Source organism: Babylonia areolata, chromosome 5 (assembly GCF_041734735.1).
Source record: "Babylonia areolata isolate BAREFJ2019XMU chromosome 5, ASM4173473v1, whole genome shotgun sequence".
NCBI lineage: Eukaryota > Metazoa > Mollusca > Gastropoda > Neogastropoda > Buccinidae > Babylonia > Babylonia areolata.
Window position 1 is genome coordinate 50167126 of NC_134880.1, and position 24783 is coordinate 50191908.

Below are 24783 nucleotides of genomic sequence, written 5' to 3' on the forward strand. Positions count from 1 at the left end.
CGCGGGAACTGTGGGTAAATGCACGTAACCTTTCCTGACCTCTCCAAAGTCTCGACAAATTGCGCGAGATGCGAGGAATCGAAGTTTGTTTACTAATGGCGACGGATTGATTTGTAGCAACTTGTTGAACGAAGTTTCAGAAGTTTGCTCTCATTTGTCTCAGGTGAGGAGGTCTTGCTGTATAACTTCACGGTGGTGGCAATCAAAAATATTCACTGGCGAAATCTTTTTTTTCTCTCAGGTGTTTTTGATCTCAAGAAATATTTCGAAACAAACTTTAGAACAAATTAAGTTTGGATTGATTTTTTTTTTCTTTTCAATTTTCATCACAATTTAGTATTGACCGGCAGTGATCAACATTTTCGATCGTATTCTTGATCTATAGGTATTTCTGTTGTATTGTATGAGGCAATGGAGCGAAAGCAGATATTTACAGAATACATTTTCCTTACAACTACATGGTTTCTTTCATTTTTCGCTCGCAGTATTTAACTCGGAACTTGCACCACATAAAGAATACATACTTAGAACTTACGCACGCACGCACAGGCGAACACACACACACACACACACACACACACACACACACACACACACACACACACACACACACAGAAAGAGAGAGAGAGAGAGAGTACTGTTACACACACAAACACACACACACACACACACACACATATTTCTACAGATGCATATTGTAACATACAACTAGGTTTGCCAGTCATTCATCCCATTTGTATTGCACATTGACATTGCGAAACTGTTTCTCATATCAGGCTTTTTCAAGGCTGTAAGTTTAACACAAGAAGAAAAAACCCAACTTATCAATAATGAAAACAAAACAAAACAAAACACAAAATAAAACAAAACAAAAACGACAACAACAACAAAAAAAAACCACCTTAGAAGGAAAGAATTTGATGGTGTCTGGCCAGAACCTAGGATACTGAAGATACTAAAGAAGTAAAGTGTGGCTTAATAGCTTTTAAAGCATTTATTTAGGTGACAAGAGTCCAACTCCTATAGTACTAGACTTCTGAATGATGGTTAAATTAGTTATCAAATGAGTTCTAAATATTCTGTTTGATTTTTGAGTGATCATGAAAATATAATGAAAACAGTAGCCACATAATACTGTTAGATGATTTTGTGAATATAGTGTATGAGATGGGTAACATGTATGAAGGCACACACAAACACACACACACACCTCACACACACACACACACACACCACACAGACACACACACACACACACACACACATATATATATATATATATATATATATATATATATATACACATATATATATATACATATGTACACACATGTAATAATAGATATGTATATGTATATATATATATATATATATATATATATGTGTGTGTGTGGGAGGGGGGGGCGGGGGGGGGGGGGGGCGTCACTAACCAGCTGTGAAACTTTTCTTTCTGTACATATCTCAGCCAGAAGAAACTGTGCTTATATATTCTTTTGATATTATGTATTCACAAATACACTGACAAACACGCACATAAACATATATTTTTATTCACTCACACAGTCTGAAACATACAGATATGGGCTGTCACAAACATACAATATACAATCATATGACTCATGCATTTATGCATGTACAGATGGTACACAGGCTTGCACACACTCACTCATAAATACACAGAGAGAGACCCCCCCCCCCCCCCCCACATACACACACACACATGCATGCATGCACACACACACACGCACACACACATACACATGCAGTGGCATATAAATGCAGATGAACACAGTTTTGAAAAAAAACAAAAAAACATACAATTTGTCTGTCATTCTTGTTCAGTGTCCAAGAACAATACATTTGGTCTTTTAAAAACTCACTGGCTTGTTTCCATCAAATACCACTTTGTGCATTGAAGATATTTTGAAAAAAACATATTTTGATTACACAGTTTTAGAAATATCCAGTTTGTATCTTCCTTTGCTTGATCCTTTTTGTTTGTTTTACTGTTGCCATTATTGTAACATGCTCTATACTGTTGTAGAGATGTTTGAGATAATTATGATTTATTATCAGAATATCTTCTCACCCCCTCTCCTGTATACCTTCTCCCATCCTTCATTTTTATTTTTATTTCGTATATCTGCTTCTAAATTTGATGTACAATTCAGCCACACATTAGCTTACACACCCACCCACCCACCCACCCACAGACACAGACACACACAGTCACACAGACACACACAGATATACAGACACAGGCACACACACACACACACACACACACACACACACACATACACATACACACACACACACACACACACACACACACACACACACACACACACACACAATTTACCATCATGATATGAAATCTTGACTTGACTTGACACACATGTTATGTGGACAGATCTAAAGTGTTTTAACATGGAATTATTCAAAAATAATAAATATAAGTTTCATTTTTTAAGTGTTTTTTTGTGTTTTTTTTTAAACAAACAGAAAACAAGTACAGTTTTACTGACTGTGAATTGCATACATACAAACAGGTGAGATAATGAAACATGATTGATATTAGTATGATTAAACATGTCATAGAACATGTTCTGGTGATGTACATAATCAGATTCACTATGAAAATATTAAAACATGTTATCATGACAGCTCAGTTTTGTGAAAATAATTTGTTTTTCATGTGGGAGTTGTTCTCTGTATCTGTACAAAAATATGTGCTCAGATTGTTATTCATGAGCTAAATGTTCATTTATCTTTAAGAACCATGATGTCAGGTATTACATGATTTTTCTCATCTTGTTTTTCACCCTTTCGGTTAGAGGAAACTTAACAAAATCCTTGGTAAAGGATCAGTTGGTTATTGATATTACTTTCTTTTTTTCAATTTAAAAAAAAAATTATTTATGGAGAATGATGTGGTTTTGGTGAGTAAATTTGTATATTCTTGTCCAAAATATTTTGTGGTTTTAGTTTATTTTAATGTATTCTGTTGAACAAAATGATGAGTGAAGTTAACTCGCAGTTCCATTTACCTCACATTTTTGCATCAAACAGCAGTTTCCATAGGGATATTGACAATCAGATCACCATGATCTCCTTTCTTATTTTCTGCCACTGGTTGTGTGGTAGGGGGAGGGTTAGGGGGCGGCGTAGGGGGGACGGGGTGGGGGGGGGCACGCACATGAATGCATGTATGTGACATACAATATTAGTTTTCTTAAGGTTGTTAGCCAGGGAAAATGTAAATTTGACATCGTTTTTACTTTGCCTGTCTGCTTCCTTTAGTTTTATATAACCGGTTGTTGTTTCTTTTCAGTTGATAATATGTGTTGATGATGAGTGGAATGTCCCCACAGGGAATTGCTGACTGCTTCGATTGAACTTGCTGCAGGTGATGATCAATAACCATCTTCAAAAGATAATCAATAGCCTGCTGTTTTCATTGCTGTCACTATATTGACACGACAGGTTTACAGACTTCCGAAAAGAAACAACAGAAAAACTTTGAGCGGGTGAGGAAATTCAATACTGCCTTTTCCCCGGGCAGGCAGCATGGGGGCGGATATTGTTTCTGAGGTCTTTCAATATTCAGGGCAGAAAGTATCACTGCGTGCTTGGCAAGTGAGCGAGAGCCTCAGAAACCGCTCAATAATTTAGAAGCACAGCGTCAGTGACTGAGGCAGGATTGTGGTGGGTTAGTGCAAGTCTGTGCTCCATAGTGGAAAGACTCCATTTGTGGAGCAGTGGTTTTCAGCTGGGAAATAGTTATTTTTGTGGTCTAACAGGTAAAATGAACAGCAAAAATTTTACATATATGTATATACAGTCAGTTTTGCATTTTATATTACATTTCTTGCTATGCTTGCGTTTATTCATGTGCTTGTTTTTGCGATGCAGTGTAAATTGTGGATAGACTTTGATTTGCTGATTACACACACACACACACACACACACACACACACACACACACACACACACACACACACACACACACACACTTACATATGTGTGTGTGTGTGTGTATGTATATATATATATATATATATATATGTAAATATGCATTTTGCTGAAAGTGTTATTCAACTTATTGCAGTGTCATTTTGATCGGGAGTTAATGTTTTCATAACTTTGCACATTTGTGAATTTATTGTTGTTTTTGCATTGTCTCAAAGTGTTGCCTGTTGTCTTGCAAGCTGAAATCAAAATTGCTCTCTTACACAGTTGTTACAGTTTTTTTTTGTTTTTTGTTTTTTTGTTATCCGTTTAACACTGTTGAAATGGTGATCACTCTGATTATTTTCAGGTGGAAATTCTAACAGAGATTGGCCGGTCCAGTCCCCAGCATCTTGGAGTTTTGTTGAGTGTGAGCTGAGACTACAAGTTTCCACAGTCTAAATGAGTTTGCAACGACGTGGTCGAAACCAGGGGTATGTTGTGAACCCACCATGGGACACGACTCACGAGTACAATGCTATTGCGGTGGGAGGCCCCCGAACTTTGCCACCGGTAGTCAGTCACAGAGAAGATCACACCGTTCAGGAAATAGTGCCGGTCGTCAGCTCTGACATTCCCAACCGCATTGATGTCCTGGAGGAGCGTCTAAATGTATGTGTGTTGGTGGGGGTTGGGGTGGGGCAGGCGGATGTTGTTGTTTGTGTGTGTTTTGTGGGTGTGGGTGTGGGTGTGTGTGGGGGTGTTTGTGGGAGGAAGGATGGGTGTAATGTATGGGTTTTTTTTTTAATGTGTATGTGGTGTGTGTGTGTGTGTATATATATATAATTATATATGTGTGTGTGTTTGTATGTGTGCATGCATTCTTGTATAGACATTCTCCGCATCTCTTCTTTGTCTTTCTGTCACTCTCACTGATTTTCTTGTTCTCTCTCTAGACAAACACGTGCACCCATGCATACATATACTTGCTCACACACACACACACACACACACACACACACACACACACACACACACACACACACACACACACACACACACACACACAAATGCACATATGCTTGCAATCCATACACACATGCACACACATTTGCTTGCAATCACACACATTTATAAAATATATGCATACCTGCTCATACATGCATCCACTGCACACATTTGATATACATTCATACACACACACAGACACATACATACAGACACATAGACACACACACACAAACATAATGCATGCACACGCGCGCGCACACACACACACACACACACACCATCATCACCTCCTACCAGTTAAGTCAACATTCAAAACAAACCTGGACACACACACACACAAACACTCTCTCACCCTCTCTCACTCACACTCACACACACACACACACACACACACACACACACACATACCATCATCATCACCTAACAGTTAGTATTCTGTCAACATTAAAACAAACCTGGACACACACACACACACACACACACACACGCACGCACGCACGCGCGCGCGCAAGCACATACACACACACACACACACACACACACACACCATCATTACCTACCAGTTAGTATTCAGTCAACATTCCAAACAAAATCAGGACAGAACAACAGGCAGCATACAAACGATCACGGCAGCGATTTCACATTCCATTCCCATCAGGCTCAAGAGCGCACCACACAAGGACTGATTGACCGTGCCTTCAAGATCAAGGAGGACGTGATCGATAGCCTCAACTTCGCTCATGGCACCTGGAACGAGGAGAAGCAGGCACGAGGTCTGCTGCAGGAACACATCCGCACCATCACTGCTGTCGTCAACCGTCTGAATGGAGATATTTCGGTCAGTTGACTTTTTGGCCGCGTGTAATGTGCGTGGATTGTTGTTGACTGTCTGATTGGAGGAAGGTGAGGGAGGAAGGTGGCAGAATAGTTAAGATGCAAATGTAAAAAAAATATCACATACACCATTTCATACATACATCCACACACTACAGGTAATAACTAGTATTCTTAATGTAAAAACAGAAAGAATTAAGAAACATTATTGGAATATAATTATAAACATAGCCTACTATACTGAAGATTGATTATAATAGACAGATAAGATAAGACTAAAGATAAATTGCAGAAAACTGCAGCCAGATAATCAGCACACACCTGCACCACCCCTACCCCCACCCCCACCCACCCCACACACGCGGATTACTTGATTAAACAAGAGTAATAAACATATGTTCTCAAATAAAGAGATTTCAGTCTGTTATATTGATAATGCATAATATACATGGTCTGTCGAGTAATCTCAGTAAGGGTTTTCCCTTGTTGATGTTTGTTTGACCCTTGTCTACTGTGTCATAACCCAAAGGAAGTTTTACTGTCTGTCAGTATTAGAAAGAGAGTTGACGGGCGCCATAGCCGAATGGTTAAAGCGTTGGACTTTCGATCTGAGGGTCCCGGGTTCGAATCACGGTGATGGCGCCTGGTGGGTAAAGGGTGGAGATTTTTACGATCTCCCAGGTCAACATATGTGCAGACCTGCCAGTGCCTGAACCCCCTTCGTGTGTATACGCAAGCATAAGATCAAATACGCACGTTAAAGATCCTGTAATCCATGTCAGCGTTCGGTGGGTTATGGAAACAAGAACATACCCAGCATGCACACCCCCAAAAGCGGAGTATGGCTTCCTACATGGCGGGGTAAAAACAGTCATACACGTAAAAAGCCCACTCGCATATATACGAGTAAACGCGGGGGCTGAAGCCCACGAACGCAGAAGAAGAAGAAGAAGAAGAAAGAGAGTTGAGGTATGGAATGACAGTGTGTTTTTTTTAAAGAAATTAAAACAGATCTTTGAGACGTGTTATTGTAGATATATGACTGTGTAGTGATAATGATTTGAATAGGCAGGTATTGAACCATACTGCTTTGACCGCCGTGAAGCAAATAGACACAACTATGCATCATACATATTGAATGAAATGTGGATTTGACCGATACTGTATCGACCATACAGACATGGATTATAAATGTATCATATTCAGTGTGAATATTTTCCTATTGTATGATTATTGAAATGCAAATGATAGTAATCAAGGAAGTGTGTATGGTTTTTGACTCACTTGTGTAAACAAAGTGAGTCTGTGTTTTAACCCGGTGTTCGGTTGTCTGTGTGTGTGTGTGTGTGTGTGTGTGTGTGTGTGTGTCCATGGTAAACTTTAACATTGACATTTTCTCTGCAAATACTTTGTCAGTTGACACCAAATTAGGCATAAAAATAGGAAAAATTCAGTTCTTTCCAGTAATCTTGTTTAAAACAATATTGCACCTCTGGGATGGGCACAAAAAAAGAAAAGAAAAAAAGAAGCCTAATTATATGCAAACTGCATTTACTGTTATATTTATATTTTTTGTATTCTCTAAACTTGGCACTTTGATCTGATATTCTGACACAACAACAAGAGCAGTCATTATTATCATTTTTTGTTCAAACAGGAACTTCTTTTGCTAAGCATGGAAGTTTTATTTATTTTGCAAACGTTTTGGTGCAGATAGTAAAAAGGGGAAATTACTCTGTAATTAATGCTAGGGGACTTAATTTGCTTTAAACTGATCTTTCTCATCTTAAACATTACATTTTGAAATTATACTCAATACATAAAAAGCTTGGATTTTTTTAAAGTGTATCACAAGTGAGTCTTGAAGGCCTTGCCTCTCTTGTTATTTATGATTTTATTCATTAATTTTTTTATTTGCTTTGTATACAATAATCAAAGAAGGATGCTCGAACCGTTCATTTATTTTTGTTTCACTTAATAAAATTTTCTGTTATGATAAAGCTGACCTGAACTGAATTGAATAACTAACACTGTCTTTTTTTTTCAGGCCATCCATGTAGGCTTGATTTTTAATGCTTTGACCACATTGAAGTGAATCTACTCAGCCATGCACCATACATGTTGCATGCAATGTGGATCTAACTGATCCTGTATCAACTATGCAGGCATAGATTATAGCCGTATATTTGAGGCTGTAGTCTGTGTACATGTAGTCGATACAGTATCCTGTCATATTCAGTGAGAGTGTAACTTACATTGCTGATCAAGGCTGGCGACAGCGCTCACGTGGGGACCAACAACACGGTGAAGAGGTGCATATCATATTTAATCTGACCATATTCAGTGAGAGTATCACAGACATTGTGTCACTTTCAGGCAAAGAGGAGTCCACCAAGGCTGGCGACAACACTCATGTGGGGATCAACAATGCTGTGAAGAACCTGGCAGTGCATATCATATTTTGTCTGACCATATTCAGTGAGAGTATAACTGACATTATGTCACTTTCAGGTCGCTCAAGGCTTGTGACAGCGCTCATGTGTGGACCAACAATGTGGTGAAGAACCTAGAGGTGCATGTCATACTCAGTGAGAGTGTAACCAGCATTGTGCGTCCCTTTCAGGCGATTGAAGAATCCATCAAGGCTCGCGACAGCGCCCACGTGGGGACCAACAACGCAGTGAAGAACCTTGAGGTGCACCATGTGGCCACCCTCACCGACCTCAAGGGTCGCATCGTGCGCTGCGACTCCGCCATCTCCAAGCTGGGCACCGACGTCAGGTCCTGCTTCGACTCCATCCGGCAGCTGAACCACCAGCAGCAGGAGGTGTCCAACCGCATCATGGACAGGATCAACGGCATTGAACAACAGGTGAACCCGAGTGCGGTGATTAATAAATGATGAAAGGTGTTTAGCTACAGGTGCGACAGGTGAACAACAGGTGAACAGGGGTGTGGTAATTGATAAATGATGAAAGGTGTTTAGCTACAGGTGTGACAGGCAAACAACAGGTGATCAGGGGTGTGGTAATTGATAAATGATGAAAGGTGTTTAGCTACAGGTGTGACAGGCAAACAACAGGTGAATGGGGGTGTGGAAATTGATAAATGATGAAAGGTGTTTAGCTACAGGTGTGACATGTGAACAACAAGTGAAAGGGGATATGGTAATTAATGTGATGAAAGGTATTTAGCTCAGGTGTGACAGTCAAACAACTGGTGAACGGGGGTGTAATAGTTAACCCCTAGGCTGCCTGCATGACGAGATAACTCGTCATGGCAAGCATGTATGCTTCGCTGCCTGCATGACGAGATAACTCGTCATCAAAATATTCTGACTTTTCCCTGGTTTGCATTCACTTCCTTGGCAAAAATAGTGGTAGCTTTAGCCTGGGGAATCTCTCTAGATTCTATTCATAGCTAGAAACCCCATCTACGGTCATGAAGCAGTCCTTTATTTGAACGTTTTGGTTGGGTCACTGTCCAAGTGTTTGCCTGACTTCTCTCCTCGCTCGCTCAACAAAATGTCGGACTGACGCCGTGCTCAAGACATGCGATCGTGACGAAATAAATCAACCATGATTTCTTTCTTTAGCTGATGCTCAGAAAGAATTGAAGCGTAAATTCGAAGGAGAAGATAGAGATGAACATTTATAGGACGATCTGATAGAAAATAAAGGGAGTAATCAAGAGAGTGGCCAAGATGCGACTGTCAGTGAGTGATGCTGGCTGTACAGATGTTAGCAGACGACAGATGACCGAATTAGCAGCAGAGCGATATTCTTGGCATGCAGCCAACGCGGTCTGATGAGAACTGAATCAAGTGACCGTGTGAGAGGGTTGAGGAGGAGTGGGGGGTGGAGACTGAGGGGGCGTGGCCTCACATCCATCTTATCACTTGGAGAAGTCACAATGTATTGTGTATCTATCTCTTAAAAATATATATATATATATATATATATATATTGTGGTTGTTCTAGTATGATTTTGTGTTTGTAGATATCCATTTGTCCAGAAAATATGATGTTTTTGTGCAAATTACCTGACTAATGTTTGTAATGAACAAGTTCAAAATGTGACAAAAAACAAAACACTGATTTCAAAACAACAGCATGTCACTAAAAATATATAAAATGGGAAAACAGCATGTGTTTTGTATTCTTTATTCATTTACCTTTCAGAAAATATATACTTTTATGGGTCTTTCTCCAATAACAAAGAGCACAGAATTTTTGGAAAATTTATACCCGTTTTTTGTGGAAAAAACCCTGGCAAATAGATTTCACTTAAATCTTATTTTCCTGGCAGCAAAAGGGTTAATATGATGAAAGGTGCGTTTAGCTATAGGAGCGGACAGTTGTGATGAAAGGCACAGAAATAGCAGGTCAGTAGGAGTAATAGAGACATTCCTGAGGGCACTAAGCAACATGTGAAACTGTGTGATAGGTGTAGTGAAAAAAAAACATAAGTAACAGGCTAACAGGGTTTATGGATCTAATCTGAAGGGCAGTGAAGTACAGGTAAACAGGTGTGACTGATGTAACTAAAGATATTCAACAGAAGGGAAAAATGGTACTAGAAGTGACGGGTACATGTTGAAGAGCATTGAACAACATACAGTCAGGTATAACAGATATGAGGAAAGGTATTGAAAAATGCACAAATATTAAATATTCAAGAAAAAGGAATTGTGATTTTTTTATTTTATACTCAGAAGAATGCAATAAGAATACGGGCATATTGCCATACTTACTTCCTCCAAAAAGAGGAATTTTGTACTCTGTGAATAAGATGTATAACAAGTATTAAACCAAATATTGAACCTTTAAAAGAAAAGAACATATGAAAAACAATTCAGTAATAATCAATAACAACAGCAAAATTGTTGTGCCATTGTGAAAAAAAATCTTTAAAAGAAAAAAACCAAAAAACAAACAAACAAAGAAAAAAACAAAACAAAAAAAAAACAACCAACAACGTTGCAGTAAACCTCACCAATGACAGCAAACTTTTTATTCCTCAGGGACTGTTTTCTAATCAGCAAATTCCTATCCAAACAAAATCCCCAGGAATGAAACCTGTGGTGTATAGCATTTCATACTGACCTTGTTTTTTGTTTTTTTAAAATTTTTTTTTCAACTGATCGCCATCAATAGTAGCTAGCGCGTAATTCCGGAAAGAGTCGCATGAAGTTGACTCAACTGGAGGGCGCTGTGTTCTCCAATTCCAATCCAAGCAAAAGCCCCTGTGATATATTTCATTTCATAATGACCATAGTTTTTTTGTTTGTTCTTTTCCCCAGCTGATTGCCATCAACAACCACATGGAGTGCAAAAAGCCTGTGATGTATTTCATTTCATAATGACCTTGGAGTTTGTTTTTTTTCGTTTGTTTTCCCCCCAGCTGATCTCCATAAACAACTAAGCGGAGCGCAATTCAAGAGAGAGTTGCATGAAGCTGGAAGGCACTGTTTTCTGCAAATTTCTATCCAAGCAAAAGCCCCTGGGATAAAACCTGTGATGTATTTCATTTCATGATGTTTTTTAAAGTTTTGTTGTTGTGTTTTTTTTCCCAGCTGATCGCCATCAACAACCAAGTGGAGCACAGTTCCAGAGAGAGTCACATCAAGCTGGAAGGCACCGTTTTCTGCGAATTTCTATCAAAGCAAAAGCCTCCAGAATAAAACTTGGGATGTATTTCATTTCATGATGTTTTTTTAAAGTTTTGTTGTGTTTTTTTTCCCAGCTGATCGCCATCAACAACCAAGTGGAGCGCAGTTCAAGAGAGAGTTGCATGAAGCTGGAAGGCACTGTTTTCTGCAAATTTCTATCCAAACAAAAGCCTCCAGAATAAAACTTGGGATGTATTTCATTTCATGATGTTTTTTTAAAGTTTTGTTGTGTTTTTTTTCCCAGCTGATCGCCATCAGCAACCAAGTGGAGCACAGTTCCAGAGAGAGTCGCATGAAGCTGGAAGGCACCGTTTTCTGCGAATTTCTATCAAAGCAAAAGCCTCCAGAATAAAACCTGTGATGTATTTCAGTTTATAATGACCTTGGGGTGGTTTTGGGTTGTTGTTTTTTTCCAGCTGATCGCCATAAACCTCTGATCTGTTTCATTTCATACTGACCTTGTTTTTTTTATTTTGTTGTTTTTCTCCCAAACTGATCACCATCAACAACCAGTTGGAGCGCAATGCCGGATAGAGCCACATGAAGCTGGAAGGCACTGTTTTCTGCAAATTTCTATCCAAGCAAAAGCCCCTGGAATAAAACCTGTGATGTATTTCAGTTTATAATGACCTTCAGGTGGTTTTGGGGGGTTTTGTTTTCTGCAAATTTCTGTCCAAACAAAAGTCCCTGGAATAAAACCTGTGATGTATTTCATTTCATGTTTTTAAAAGTGTTTGTTTTTGTTTTTTTCCCAGCTGATCGCCATCAACAACCTAGTGGAGCGCAATGCTGGAGAGAGTTGCATGAAACTAATCCACCTGGAAGGCACTTCTTTCTGCAAATTTCTATCCAAGCAAAAGCCCTCCCTGGAATAAAACCTGTGATGTATTTCATTATTAATGTTTTCAAAGGTGTTTTTTTCATCGTTTTTTTTCTCCCAGCTGATCGCCATCAACAACCAAGTGGAGCGCAATTCAGGAGAGAGCCGCATGAAGCTGACCCACCTTGAGGGGGACACCAACACCCAGATGTCCATGATGGACGCCAAGTCGCGACAGATGGTGGACGACGTCAAGAACATGATGACCTCGCTGCAGACCACCATGGACTCGGAGAGGGAGCGCTCGGAGCAGCGCCTCCTGGCCATGATCGAGAAGAGTGGGGCTTCCAAGGAACTCTTGCTTGTGAGTGGTCAGAAGAGTGGTGATGATATCTTCTTCTTCTTCTTCGTTTGTTGGCTGCAACACACATTCACTCATGTACAGGAGTGGGTTTTTTTTACATGCATGAGCATTTTGATGATGATATGAGTACTTACATACTGCCTGTCCTCAGTTGGAGACCAAGCTCTAGGCGCTTTACATACATGGAGTCATTTTGCAGGCTACTTACCTGGGTAGAGTTGACTGACAGCTGCCATTTGGGCATTCGTCATTCTTTTCTTATGTCATTCAATCAGGTTTCAGTTACACATTTATTTATTTATTTAGTTACATTTATTTATTTTTTATTTTATTTTGTTATTATTATTATTTTTTAAATTATTATTATTACTACTACCTTTTTCTATATTATAGGGGGTTTTTTGGGTTTTTTTTTAAAATTTATGTAAGCTTATCTATTATTTATTCCCCCTTTTTTTTTTCTCAAGGCCTGACTAAGCGCGTTGGGTTACGCTGCTGGTCAGGCATCTGCTTGGCAGATGTGGTGTAGCGTATATGGTTTTGCCCGAATGCAGTGACGCCTCCTTGAGCTACTGAAACTGAAACTGAAATGCAGTTACACACACATGCACAGTCATACAGACATGTAAGAGTTGTGGTTTGTATCTATGTACTATTTCGTGTGAAACAGCGGTTGCAAAGATATAGGATGCTTTAAGTGATAGATAATGTGAAACCGTACATTTGAATTGCAAGTGAATAGATATGTAAAATGTGCTTTGACCAAACCAAGACGACGGGCGCAATAGCCGAGTGGTTAACGTGTTAGACTGTCAATCTGAGGGTCCCGGGTTCGAATCACGGTGACGGCGCCTGGTGGGTGAAGGGTGGAGATTTTTACGATCTCCCAGGTCAACATATGTGCAGACCTGCTAGTGCCTGAACCCCCTTCGTGTGTGTATATGCAAGCAGAAGATCAAATACGCACGTTAAAGATCCTGTAATCCATGTCAGCATTCGGTGGGTTATGGAAACAAGAACATACCCAGCATGCACCCCCCAAAAAAAACGGAGTATGGCTGCCTACATGGCGGGGTAAAAACGGTCATACACGTAAAAGCCCACTCGTGTGCATACGAGTGAACGCAGAAGAAGAAGACCAAACCAAGACAAATCCATATACGATATTCCCACATCTGCTAGGAAGATGCCTGACTAGCAGTACAGCCCAGTGGGCTGGTCAGGCCATGAGTGCATGCTTATGTATTTGTGTGTACCTATCAGAGTGGATTTGTTCTAAAAACAAGAGTGTGATACACTTTAAAAAATCAAAAAAAAATCTAAGCTTTTTATGTATTGAGTATAATTTCAAAATGTAATGTTTAAGATGAGAAAGATCAGTTAAAAGGAAATTTAGTCCCCTAGCATTAATTACAGAGTAATTTCCCTTTTCTACTATCTGCACCAAAAACGTTTGCAAAATAAATAAAACTTCCATGCTGAGCAAAAGAAGTTCCTGTTTGAACAAAAAAATGATAACAATGACTACTCTTGTTGCTGGGTCAGAATATCAGATCAAAGTGCCAAGTTTAGAGAATACAAAAAATATAAATATAACAGTAAATGCAGTTTGCATATAATTAGGCTTCTTTTTTTAATTTTTTTTTGTGCCCATCCCAGAGGTGCAATATTGTTTTAAACAAGATGACTGGAAAGAACTGAATTTTTCCTATTTTTATGCCAAATTTGGTGTCAACTGGCAAAGTATTTGCAGAGAAAATGTCAATGTTAAAGTTTACCACGGACACACAGACACACAGACACACGGACACACACACACACACAGACAACCGAACACCGGGTTAAAACATAGACTCACTTTGTTTACACAAGTGAGTCAAAAATTTGCCAGACAAAAACACTTATGTTGCCATGGGTCTTGTTTTCAGTGCGCTAAGTGCATGCTGTATTAGGGACCTCAGTCTATCATCTCATCTGGTTAGCTTGATTCTCCAGTCACATTTTGGAGGACAGGGCGAGGCAAGGAATCGAACCCAGAACCTCACTGCATTCACAGATAAGTGGATGTGAAGTGATGGCCGAGAGGTAACGCGTCCGCCTAGGAAGCGAGAGAATCTGAGAGCGCTGGTTCGAATCACGGCTCAGCCGCCGATATTTTCTCCCCCTCCACTAGACCTTGAGTGGTGGTCTGGACGCTGGTCATTCGGATGAGACGATAAACCGAGGTCCCGTGTGCAGCATGCACTTCGCGCATGTAAAAGAACTCACGGCAACAAAAGGGTTGTTCCTGGCAAAATTGTGTAGAAAAATCCACTGCGATAGGAAAAACAAATAACACTGCACGCAGGAAAAAATACAAAAAAAAAAAGAAAGGAAAAAAAAGGGTGGTGCTGTGATGTAGTGACGCGCTATCCCTTGGGAGAGCAGCCCGAATTTCATGCAGAGAAATCTGTTGTGATAAAAATACAAAAAAGCGTCTTAACCATTCTGCCACAAGGAGCAGAACTGCCATAGCATCTTAACCATTCTGCCACGAGGAGCAGAACCACCATAGCATCTTAACCATTCTGCTACGAGGAGCAGAACCGCCATCGCATCTTAACCATTCTGCCACAAGGAGCAGAACCGCTGTAGCATCTTAACCATTCTGCCACGAGGAGCAGAACCGCTGTAGCATGTTAACCATTCTGCCACGAGGAGCAGAACCGCTGTAGCATGTTAACCATTCTGCCACAAGAAGCAGAACCACCATAGCATCTTAACCATTCTGCCATCAGGAACAGAACCGCTGTAGCATCTTAACCATTCTGCCACGAGGAGCAGAACCGCCATAGCATCTTAACCATTCTGTCACAAGGAGCAGAACCGCCATAGCATCTTAACCATTCTGCCATCAGGAACAGAACCGCTGTAGCATCTTAACCATTCTGCCACAAGGAGCAGAACCACAATAGCATCTTAACCATTCTGCCACAAGGAGCAGAACCACCATAGCATCTTAACCATTCTGCCACAAGAAGCAGAACCGCTGTAGCATCTTAACCATTCTGCCACAAGGAGCAGAACCGCCATAGCATGTTAACCATTCTGCCACGAGGAGCAGAACCGCCATAGCATCTTAACCATTCTGCCATGAGGAGTAGAACTGCCATAGCATCTTAACCATTCTGCTAAGAGGAGCAGAACCGCCATAGCATCTTAACCATTCTGCCATGAGGAGTAGAACCGCTGTAGCATCTTAACTATTCTGCCATGAGGAGTAGAACCGCCATAGCATCTTAACCATTCTGCCACGAGGAGCAGAACTGCCATAGCATCTTAACCATTCTGCTACGAGGAGCAGAACCGCCATCGCATCTTAACCATTCTGCCACAAGGAGCAGAACCGCTGTAGCATCTTAACCATTCTGCCACAAGGAGCAGAACCGCCATAGCATCTTAACCATTCTGCCATCAGGAACAGAACCGCTGTAGCATCTTAACCATTCTGCCACGAGGAGCAGAACCGCCATAGCATCTTAACCATTCTGTCACAAGGAGCAGAACCGCCGTAGCATCTTAACCATGCAACCACCTTCCTTCTTGTGGCCAGGAAAAGCTGGAGAAGCGGGTGGATGACATGAATTACGGGCTGGAGGCACGGATCATCAAACTGGAGGAACAGCTGGCAGAATCCCGCAATCATATCGCTGATGTGCAGACTGTGAGTGGGTTGGTTTTTTTTTTGTTTTTTTTTTTTTCCTTTTTGTAGAATTATAGTTGGATAGTGTGTGTGTGTGTGTGTGTGTGTGTGTGTGTGTGTGTGTTGTGTGTGTGTGTGTGTGTGTGTGTGTGTGTGTTGTGTGTGTGTGTTTGTAGTGTTGTGTGTGTAGTGTTGTGTGTGTGGGAGTGTGTGTGTGTGTGTGTGTGTGTGTGTGTTGTGTGTGTAGTGTTGTGTGTGTGGAGTGTGTGTGTGTGTGTGTGTGTGTGTGTCTGTGTGTGTGTGTGTGTGTGTTTGTGTTTGTGTGTGTGTGTGTGTGTGTGTGTTTGTAGTGTTGTGTGTGTAGTGTTGTGTGTGTGGGAGTGTGTGTGTGTGTGTGTCTCTGTGTGTGTGTGTGTTTGTAGTGTTGTGTGTGTAGTGGTGTGTGTGTGTGTGTGTGTGTGTGTGTGTGTTTTGTGTGTGTGTGTGTGTGTAGTGTTGTGCTTGTGTGTGTGTGTGTGTGTGTGTGTGTGTGTGTGTGTGTGTGTGTGTGTGTCTGCAGAGTGCATCCCTTTGCTAAGGAGGTAGAGCACATTGTAGATACACATTGTAAATACACATTGTTATTATTTTTGCTGTTGATGTTGTTGTTAGCAGTAGTTAGTGGTAGTAGTAGGAGTACTACAACAACACTGTTACTACCACTGCTATTACTACCACTATTATTATTATTATTAATATTATTATCATTATTGTATTCTTATCCTACGTGAAAGTCACCAAAGTGCATCATTGTACTAAGGAGGTTGAACACATCATAAACATCCATGATGATGATTCTGATTCTGATTCCTATCCCATGTGAAAGTCCCCAAAGCGTATCCTTGTGCAAAGGAGGCTCTGAACACATGAAAAACACCCAACATGATGATGATGATGATGATTGGACTTCTTCTTCTTCTGCGTTCACTCGTATGCACATGAGTGGGCTTTTACGTGTGTGACCGTTTTTACCCCGCCATGTAGGCAGCCATACTCCGTTTTCGGGGGTGTGCATGCTGGGTATGTTCTTGTTTCCATAACCCACCGAACGCTGACATGGATTACAGGATCTTTAACGTGCATATTTGATCTTCTGCTTGCATATACACACAAAGGGGGTTCAGGCACTAGCAGGTCTGCACATATGTTGACCTGGGAGATCGGAAAAATCTCCACCCTTTACCCACCAGGCGCCGTCACCGTGATTCGAACCCGGGACCCTCAGATTGACAGTCCAACGCTTTAACCACTCGGCTATTGCACCCGTCGATGATGATTAGACAACAGTACACATGTGCACCACGTCTCTGTATGTCCGACAGCACCTGGAGACCAAGCTGGTGGCCAAGCTGGACAGCAACATCAAGCGGAATGCGGAGGAGGTGGGCAAGCTGAAGCGCGAGTGTCGTGAGGGCTTTGCCACTGTGCACGAGAGCATCAGCAACGTCAAGACTGTCATGGAGGGCAAGCGCAAGCTGCTGGAGGACCAGCTGAAGAAGGAGATCGGGCAGATCCGTAAGATGGTGGTGCTGGTGTGAGGGGGAACTGGGGTGGTGGCAGTGATGGTTGTGGTGGTGGAGTAGGTGTTTGTGGTCATGGTCATCACCAGTTGATGTCTGTCTCTTTTCTTTTTTTTTTTTCTTTTTTTTAAGACAGAAAGAAAGCAAACATGCATGCAGGCATGAGTTGATATGGTGGTGAACAGAGAATTGTCAGCCATCTTGCAAAGAACACGATGATGTACATGTGCAGGTACATCATATGCACGTGCATGCATGGACAGATACAAATGAACATACAGAGATACAAACACATGTGTGTGCATGCATGCACACACACACACACATACGCGCGCACGCATGCACACATGCACGCAGGCTCACGTACGCACACAGAGAAACAAATGCACCAAAAAAATAAGCATGAAAACAAAAGAAATAAAAAAAGATGGACTTGGGGGAAAGAAAGAACACAAATAGAAATATATACTGCTTATGTCACAATCACTTCACATCACAGTTGTTCCTTCTTTTGCATTTTGAAAAGTGATTATGCAGGATTAGGTTTAATCGTTCGTCTTCAGTTTAACGTCTTTCCACTTGAAGTGATATTAGATGACAAAAAAAAACAACCAACAAACAAAAAAACCGTAGGGGTTGTGGGAGGGGGGTGGGGGGCAAAAGTGTGTGTATGTGTGGAGGGTGAATAGGGAGAGATAAAGCTAGGGAAAATGGAAACGTTATAAACGCCAACATCAAACAACTATAACAAATGTCCTATTGGACTACGCTGCCAACCTTCTGCCACAGCAAATAACATATTGGAATTGTTAATAACACATTCAAAAGAACTTTTGGTGAAGTCTGGCAAAAAACATTTTAGATTCTGACATTCGAATATTATATGGTTGCTAGATATATGTTCTCCACATATGCATCTGACATCTTTGCTGAACTTAGTTATAAAAGCGTTCAGGTTTAATCCCTATGCTACAAATGACAGTTCCTCATCATTTGTTTTTCATCTTCTGCAGTCAGTTAGGAGTGGAAGAGCACCTTACAGCTTTTCCCGCAATCTTCTGCAGTCAGTTAGGAGTGGAAGAGCACCTTACAGCTTTTCCCCCAATCTTCTGCAGTCAGTTAGGAGTGGAAGAGCACCTTACAGCTTTTCCCGCAATCTTCTGCAGTCAGTTAGGAGTGGAAGAGCACCTTACAGCTTTTCCCGCAATCTTCTGCAGTCAGTTAGGAGTGGAAGAGCACCTTACAGCTTTTCCCCCAATCTTCTGCAGTCAGTTAGGAGTGGAAGAGCACCTTACAGCTTTTCCCCCAATCTTCTGCAGTCAGTTAGGAGTGGAAGAGCACCTTACAGCTTTTCCCCCAATCTTCTGCAGTCAGTTAGGAGTGGAAGAGCACCTTACAGCTTTTCCCCCAATCTTCTGCAGTCAGTTAGGAGTGGAAGAGCACCTTACAGCTTTTCCCCCAACTTTCTCTCACTTCTTTTACACATTGTAGGTGGAATAGTTCATACTTTCAGCCAATGGATCATAGAGAAATTGAGTTCATCCACCACAAATATAATACATGTGTGAGTCAGGTGGCCCTTATTCTCAGCGACTTTGTCAGGGTGGCGTGTAAGAAAACGATGGAGAAAAAGTATCAGCAAACAAACAAAAAAGCAAGGAAACAAAGAACGAAGTTGTGACAGGGAGGGTAAAGGGTTCTCGAAAACTTTGAAGTACAGCTCTGTTTTCTGACAGGTGCAAATTAAAGGCATGAGGACGTATCCTCTGTGTGTTTGCATGCATGCATGTGAATGTGGTTGTGTGTGTGGTTGTGTGTGTGCATGTGTGAGAATGTGTTTGTGTGTGTGTGTGTGTGTGTGTGTGTGTGTGCGCGTGTGTGAGAATGTGTTTGTGTGTGTGTGTGTGTGTGTGTGTGTGAGAATGTGTGTGTGTGTGTGTGTGTGTGTGTGCAAGAGCCCATACATCAAGTTTTTTTTCAGCTCTTGATTGTTTCTTTCTGACCCTTCAGTTTCTTCCCTGACCCTCATTTTATTATCCTCTGTCCATTTTCATTTGTAGTCTTGTATAGGTGTTCAGCAAACAATCCCTCAAATTCTGCTTCTGTTCTTTTGTTTCTGACTGTGTACTCGTGTTTGATTAAGTCATTCCTGGTTTGGATGTGTTCAGGAGTCTTGCCTTGTGTTGTTGAATTTGGTGTAACGTAAAAAAACACAATCAAAATTGTGGCTCCACCTTTGTGGTATATTGCACTGTCTCTGTGAAATAGCATAATTATTAAGAAAGCTGAACAGTTTACATATATATTTGTGTGTGTGATGGATATGAAATGGGAAGAACGTTGCTGTTGTTACGTGTCGTGCAGAAAATACGCAGACAGTTACAGGAATCACACACATGATCCATGCACAGATATTCAATATTCGGTTTCTCTAACGTTTCGTTGCCAGCTGTAAAACTCATCATCATCACCTGCCCTCTGGTAATGGTGTATATGATGGTGATAATTTTGAAATTGTAAAACTGTGGCCTCAGTCCTGCACAGAGATAAGGAATAGATGTACAACTGATCCTCATTAAGGTTGGGTATCACTAGTTGTTTTTTTCCTCTTCAAGCACGTTTTTTTTTTCAAGTGTGAAATTTGATAAGCGAGCACTGCACAACATGCAGTTTGGTGCACTCAGCAAGCATGTCCTGTCTGATACATGTTATTTGGTGAAAGCATTCTGTGGGTTAACCCCCTAACTGCTGTATGTACCTTGCTGAAATGAAAACAGTGTGGCATGAATTGGAACTGCCAGAACTATTCACATTTTCTTGTGTACTTTTGATTTATAGTTTTGATATACTGGGGGGAAAAAAAAGGAGAAAAGAAATGCCACCCAAAGAGGAAGATGTCCAAATATAGAAATGTGACTGACATCCTGACCTGTAATCTCAAGCAACAGCCCTTCACTGACAGGCACACTTATCAGCAGTAGTCAAGGGGTTAAAGAAACTGACAGGCTGAAAATATCTGGAAAGAAAAGAGAGGAGGAGCAGTCTAAACTGTTGCTGTTATACGAGTGCAATCACAAACGACAGTTCAGTGTTGAATAAAGGGGGGGGACTGATGCGAAAGCTGTGATTGTGATCTCTTTTATCATTGCCTTGTATGATTTTATGTGCTTTTATTATTGCGATTCTATTTTGTATTTGATGCTTTGCGCCTGGTTGTAGTTGTAGCAACATGTCGAGTTTGTTTTGTTTGAATGCAATGCATTTATGATTCCTCTGTTTGATGGGACATATAATGATTTTTGGCATGTAATTTTGTTTTGCACAAAAATTGGCATTTTGTAAGTTAACAGTTTCATATCATCTGCATTCCACAATGAGAACATGTAAAAAGGAATGATAAAGGACACATTGAATGTATCTGTTCTGATTGACTACATGCATTAACTTAGGTTGAAAATGATGTGGAATTTGTCATAGAAAAATTCTGGATATCACCTTAGTTGTTGTTGTTGTTCTTCTTCTTCTTCTGCATTCGTGGGCTGCAACTCCCACGTTCACTCGTATGCACACGAGTGGGCTTTTACGTGTATGACCGTTTTTACCCCACGATATAGGCAGCCATACTCCGCTTTCGGGGGAGTGCATGCTGGAAATGTTCTTGTTTCCATAACCCACCGAACGCTGACATGGATTACAGGATCTTTAACGTGCGTATTTGATCTTCTGCTTGCATATTACACACGAAGGGGGTTCAGGCACTAGCAGGTCTGCACATACGTTGACCTGGGAGATCGTAAAAATCTCCACCCTTTACCCACCACCTTAGTTGTTCTACACTGCTGGCCTGAGGTTGCCACATGATCTCAATGAATTGGAATTGAATGGAATGTTTGAATTTAACCCCTTTAGTGCCATGTTATAGTGCTGTGGCAGCATGGATTAGCACCCATGCAACATTTTTGCCACCAGCCTATAAACAGCTGTAAGAACAGAAGCTCTGTGCTATGAAAAGGAGTGAAAATCAACTACTGTTCTGTTTTTCATTTTTCTTTATTTTGTTCATGAGCGTAGCATGAGAAAAAGTTCAGAAATGAGGAATATAATAGCAAATAAAGAAATTGTTTACATAGTCAGCTAGCATGAGGAAGTGCTGCATTTTGACTCCGATGGCAGTTTCATGGTCAAACATATCTTCTGTGAATTAGCCACTTGGTTGATAATAATGCTGACCTTTTATACAATATCTGATTGTGAAAGAAATCTGATTGAAATCATCAGAATCAAGCTCCTAAGATCCCATTATACTTCAGTCAACAGCAACACTTGAATAAACAGTTTTCAAAGAACATTGCACATTTAGTCAGCCTATCAATTGCAGATGATAGTTACAAGGAGAATAACTTGTTACGTGTCTTTTCAACTTTAAAAAAAGAAGTAATAGGTGGATTTAGAGAAATTCATAAATGGATTTACATTGTATAAAATCAAGGTTAATGTCTGAGTTACTGTTAAATTCTGTAATGAGCCAAATGATGTGAAATCAAGTTAAGCCATTGGTCATCTTTTACTTATGTTAACAAGTTTCATAGTTATATTCATTTAAGCTTGCTTTTGTACCATTTTTTATATATCTGAGTAGAGTCACTGTGTACCAGATTCTTAAACATCATGTCATTCAAGTCATGTATATAGTTTCATAAAGTCTATTTTATATCCGATTAGTTGTCGTTGTTGTGTAATGCATTTTCATATATGTGTTGTGAATGCATCTTTACATATATGCCTCTGTGTATTAATGTTCTTGTAAAACATGTAGGAGGTAATTTATAAAAGATAATAACAACAACAAATTCTTTCTTCCCGGGTGATGGATGGGGTTGGGGGAGTGAACTGATATAGCAATTGAAGTTCTTCTGAAATTATGGTTCACTTTTTGTTCAGAAAACACATTCATTCCATTTTTTTACATATTTTCAAGGTATCAGTACAACTACATGTGTCACAAGTTTGTAAACTTTCCCCCCTTATTTACGTTTATTCTCAGCACTCTGCCTGTGTGCTAAGGAAGATAGAGCACATTATAAATAAACATTATTTCTATTATTATCATTAAACATTAAAAGCGAATTTGATAAGCATAAGCATTATTTTATTATTATCATTATTATAAAACATTAAAAGTGAATTTGATAAGCATAAATTATCATTATTGTAAAACATTAAAAGTGAATTTGATAAGCATAAACATTATTTTGTTATTATCATCATTATTAAACATTAAAAGTGAAAGTGATCAGCACAGGTTCCTTAAAATGCAGTGTGAAGAAAGAATGGCAGCTTGATTACATATTCCACTTATGTATGAAGTATGTATGGTGCTTGACAGAATCATTGATTTTAGTGGTATCATAGCGTGCTAAATGTTAGAGACAGACTGACAGACTGGTTGACTGAAGACAGATAGAAAGACAGACAGAATTTCTGAAGATACTGAACTGCTAGCTAAAATCTTAAAAAAAAGATCTTAAGTATTTTATGTGTTAAATGTTTTCCTCTTTGGTGCTTCGGAAATTGCGTACCTTTCTACTGTTATGACAACAACAACAACAAAAAAAGAAATTTAAAAAAATACATGACAACATGAGGGGACATACTTTGCCAAAGCACAAAAAGATCTCAGTTGTTTGTATATTAACTCAGATATTTTTATTAGATATTTTAACTGTTAAATGTGAAACATATGATTGTCCTTCAACTGCCAAGAGTAAATACTACAGCTTACTTGTTTACGGAGAATATTCGCTTTAGATTACAGCTGTACCTTTAGTATTTCCAGTCTTCCATTTTTATGATCAATAGGCTTTTATGTGTTGTCTAAGTAAACCCTTCTCCTTCTTTTGTATTGTATGTATTTACTAAGACGCTGTGAGTGGTATTACCACAAAGACTTTCCGGTTATTTATCTGTGTATACATTTTTCTGCCTTTATTATGTTCAAGTTGAGATGAAAATGTTATCAGCTGTTATTTGTACATTGAACACAGCAGAACTTGTCATGTGTGGCTTCTGTTTACAGATCACCATTGTACTGTTGTTTCAAATGTATTTTAGGAGATTTATTTGTTTAGAAACTTTCATAGCTGGCTATCATTTTGACAAGTGTGTACATTTAAAAAGAAAAAAGAGATTTTACTCAACATTGGGTCTAAGCAAAATGTTGTTCTCATAAAAGAGTACTTTTCAGTTAGCCAAACAGTTTCAAGAAAGTACCAGAACTGCTGCCATTTTCATTGAAAAAAAGAACCCCAGCTTCGAGCCATAGTTACAACTTGTTCTGGGTTTGTTTTTTGTTTTTTGTTTTTTTTTTACATTATCAGTCTCAACTCTTCCATGGGAAAATTATTAATTTTGATAAGATAACTCAAGTTGCCAGTGCTGACAAGGTGAAACTGAATGATAACAGCAACATCAGCTGCAGTGTGTCTGTGAGTGGAGACCTTGATCAGACCTGTCATTAAGATCTGAACAATATTCATGTTCTGTTTTATGAATAGATTGAAACAAGTGGCTGTTAAAGTAAGCTATGAAAAAAAAAAGACTGATTAAACACAGTCTTGATTTCATTGAAACAAGTGGCTGTTAAAGTAAGCTATGAAAAAAAAAAGACTGATTAAACACAGTCTTGATTTCATTGTTTTTTCAGAATGCGCTGTCCAGGTAAAATACCACTATGTTGAAAACACACTTGTCTGGTGTTATGGAGTGTCTAATCAAGCTTGACTAGAACTTCTTCCAACCTTTTATTTGGTCAGACGGATGTTACAGTGAACATTTATGTATTGTGTAATGTTTTTTTGTTTTTTGGCATTATTTCATTAAAAAAAACAAAAA

General features: G+C 39.8%; 1 protein-coding gene across 2 annotated transcripts; it reads left to right on the top strand.

The window, feature by feature from the left end:
- Nucleotides 1-81: 81 nt before the first annotated feature.
- On the top strand, nt 82-24783 carry LOC143282140 (protein FAM81A-like). 2 transcript variants are annotated; one of them, XM_076587676.1, is made up of 8 exons: nt 110-163; nt 2506-2552; nt 4322-4623; nt 5621-5800; nt 8420-8668; nt 12409-12651; nt 16244-16354; nt 17695-24783. In XM_076587676.1, the coding sequence occupies exons 3-8, from the start codon at nt 4414-4416 to the stop codon at nt 17908-17910; spliced, it is 1209 nt and encodes a 402-aa protein (XP_076443791.1). In that variant the 5' UTR covers nt 110-163; nt 2506-2552; nt 4322-4413; the 3' UTR covers nt 17911-24783. The 2 variants fall into 2 exon arrangements, with proteins under 2 accessions (XP_076443790.1, XP_076443791.1); XM_076587675.1 differs by lacking the exon at nt 2506-2552 and having other exon boundaries at nt 82-163.

Bases quoted from the DNA above. Each gene is read 5' to 3' on its own strand.
- LOC143282140 (XM_076587675.1), top strand. From the start codon at position 4,414: ATGAGTTTGCAACGACGTGGTCGAAACCAGGGGTATGTTGTGAACCCA. The intron at 5,801-8,419 runs GTCAGTTGACTT...CGTCCCTTTCAG, and splicing joins GTCTGAATGGAGATATTTCG to GCGATTGAAGAATCCATCAA. The intron at 8,669-12,408 runs GTGAACCCGAGT...TTTTTCTCCCAG, and splicing joins TCAACGGCATTGAACAACAG to CTGATCGCCATCAACAACCA.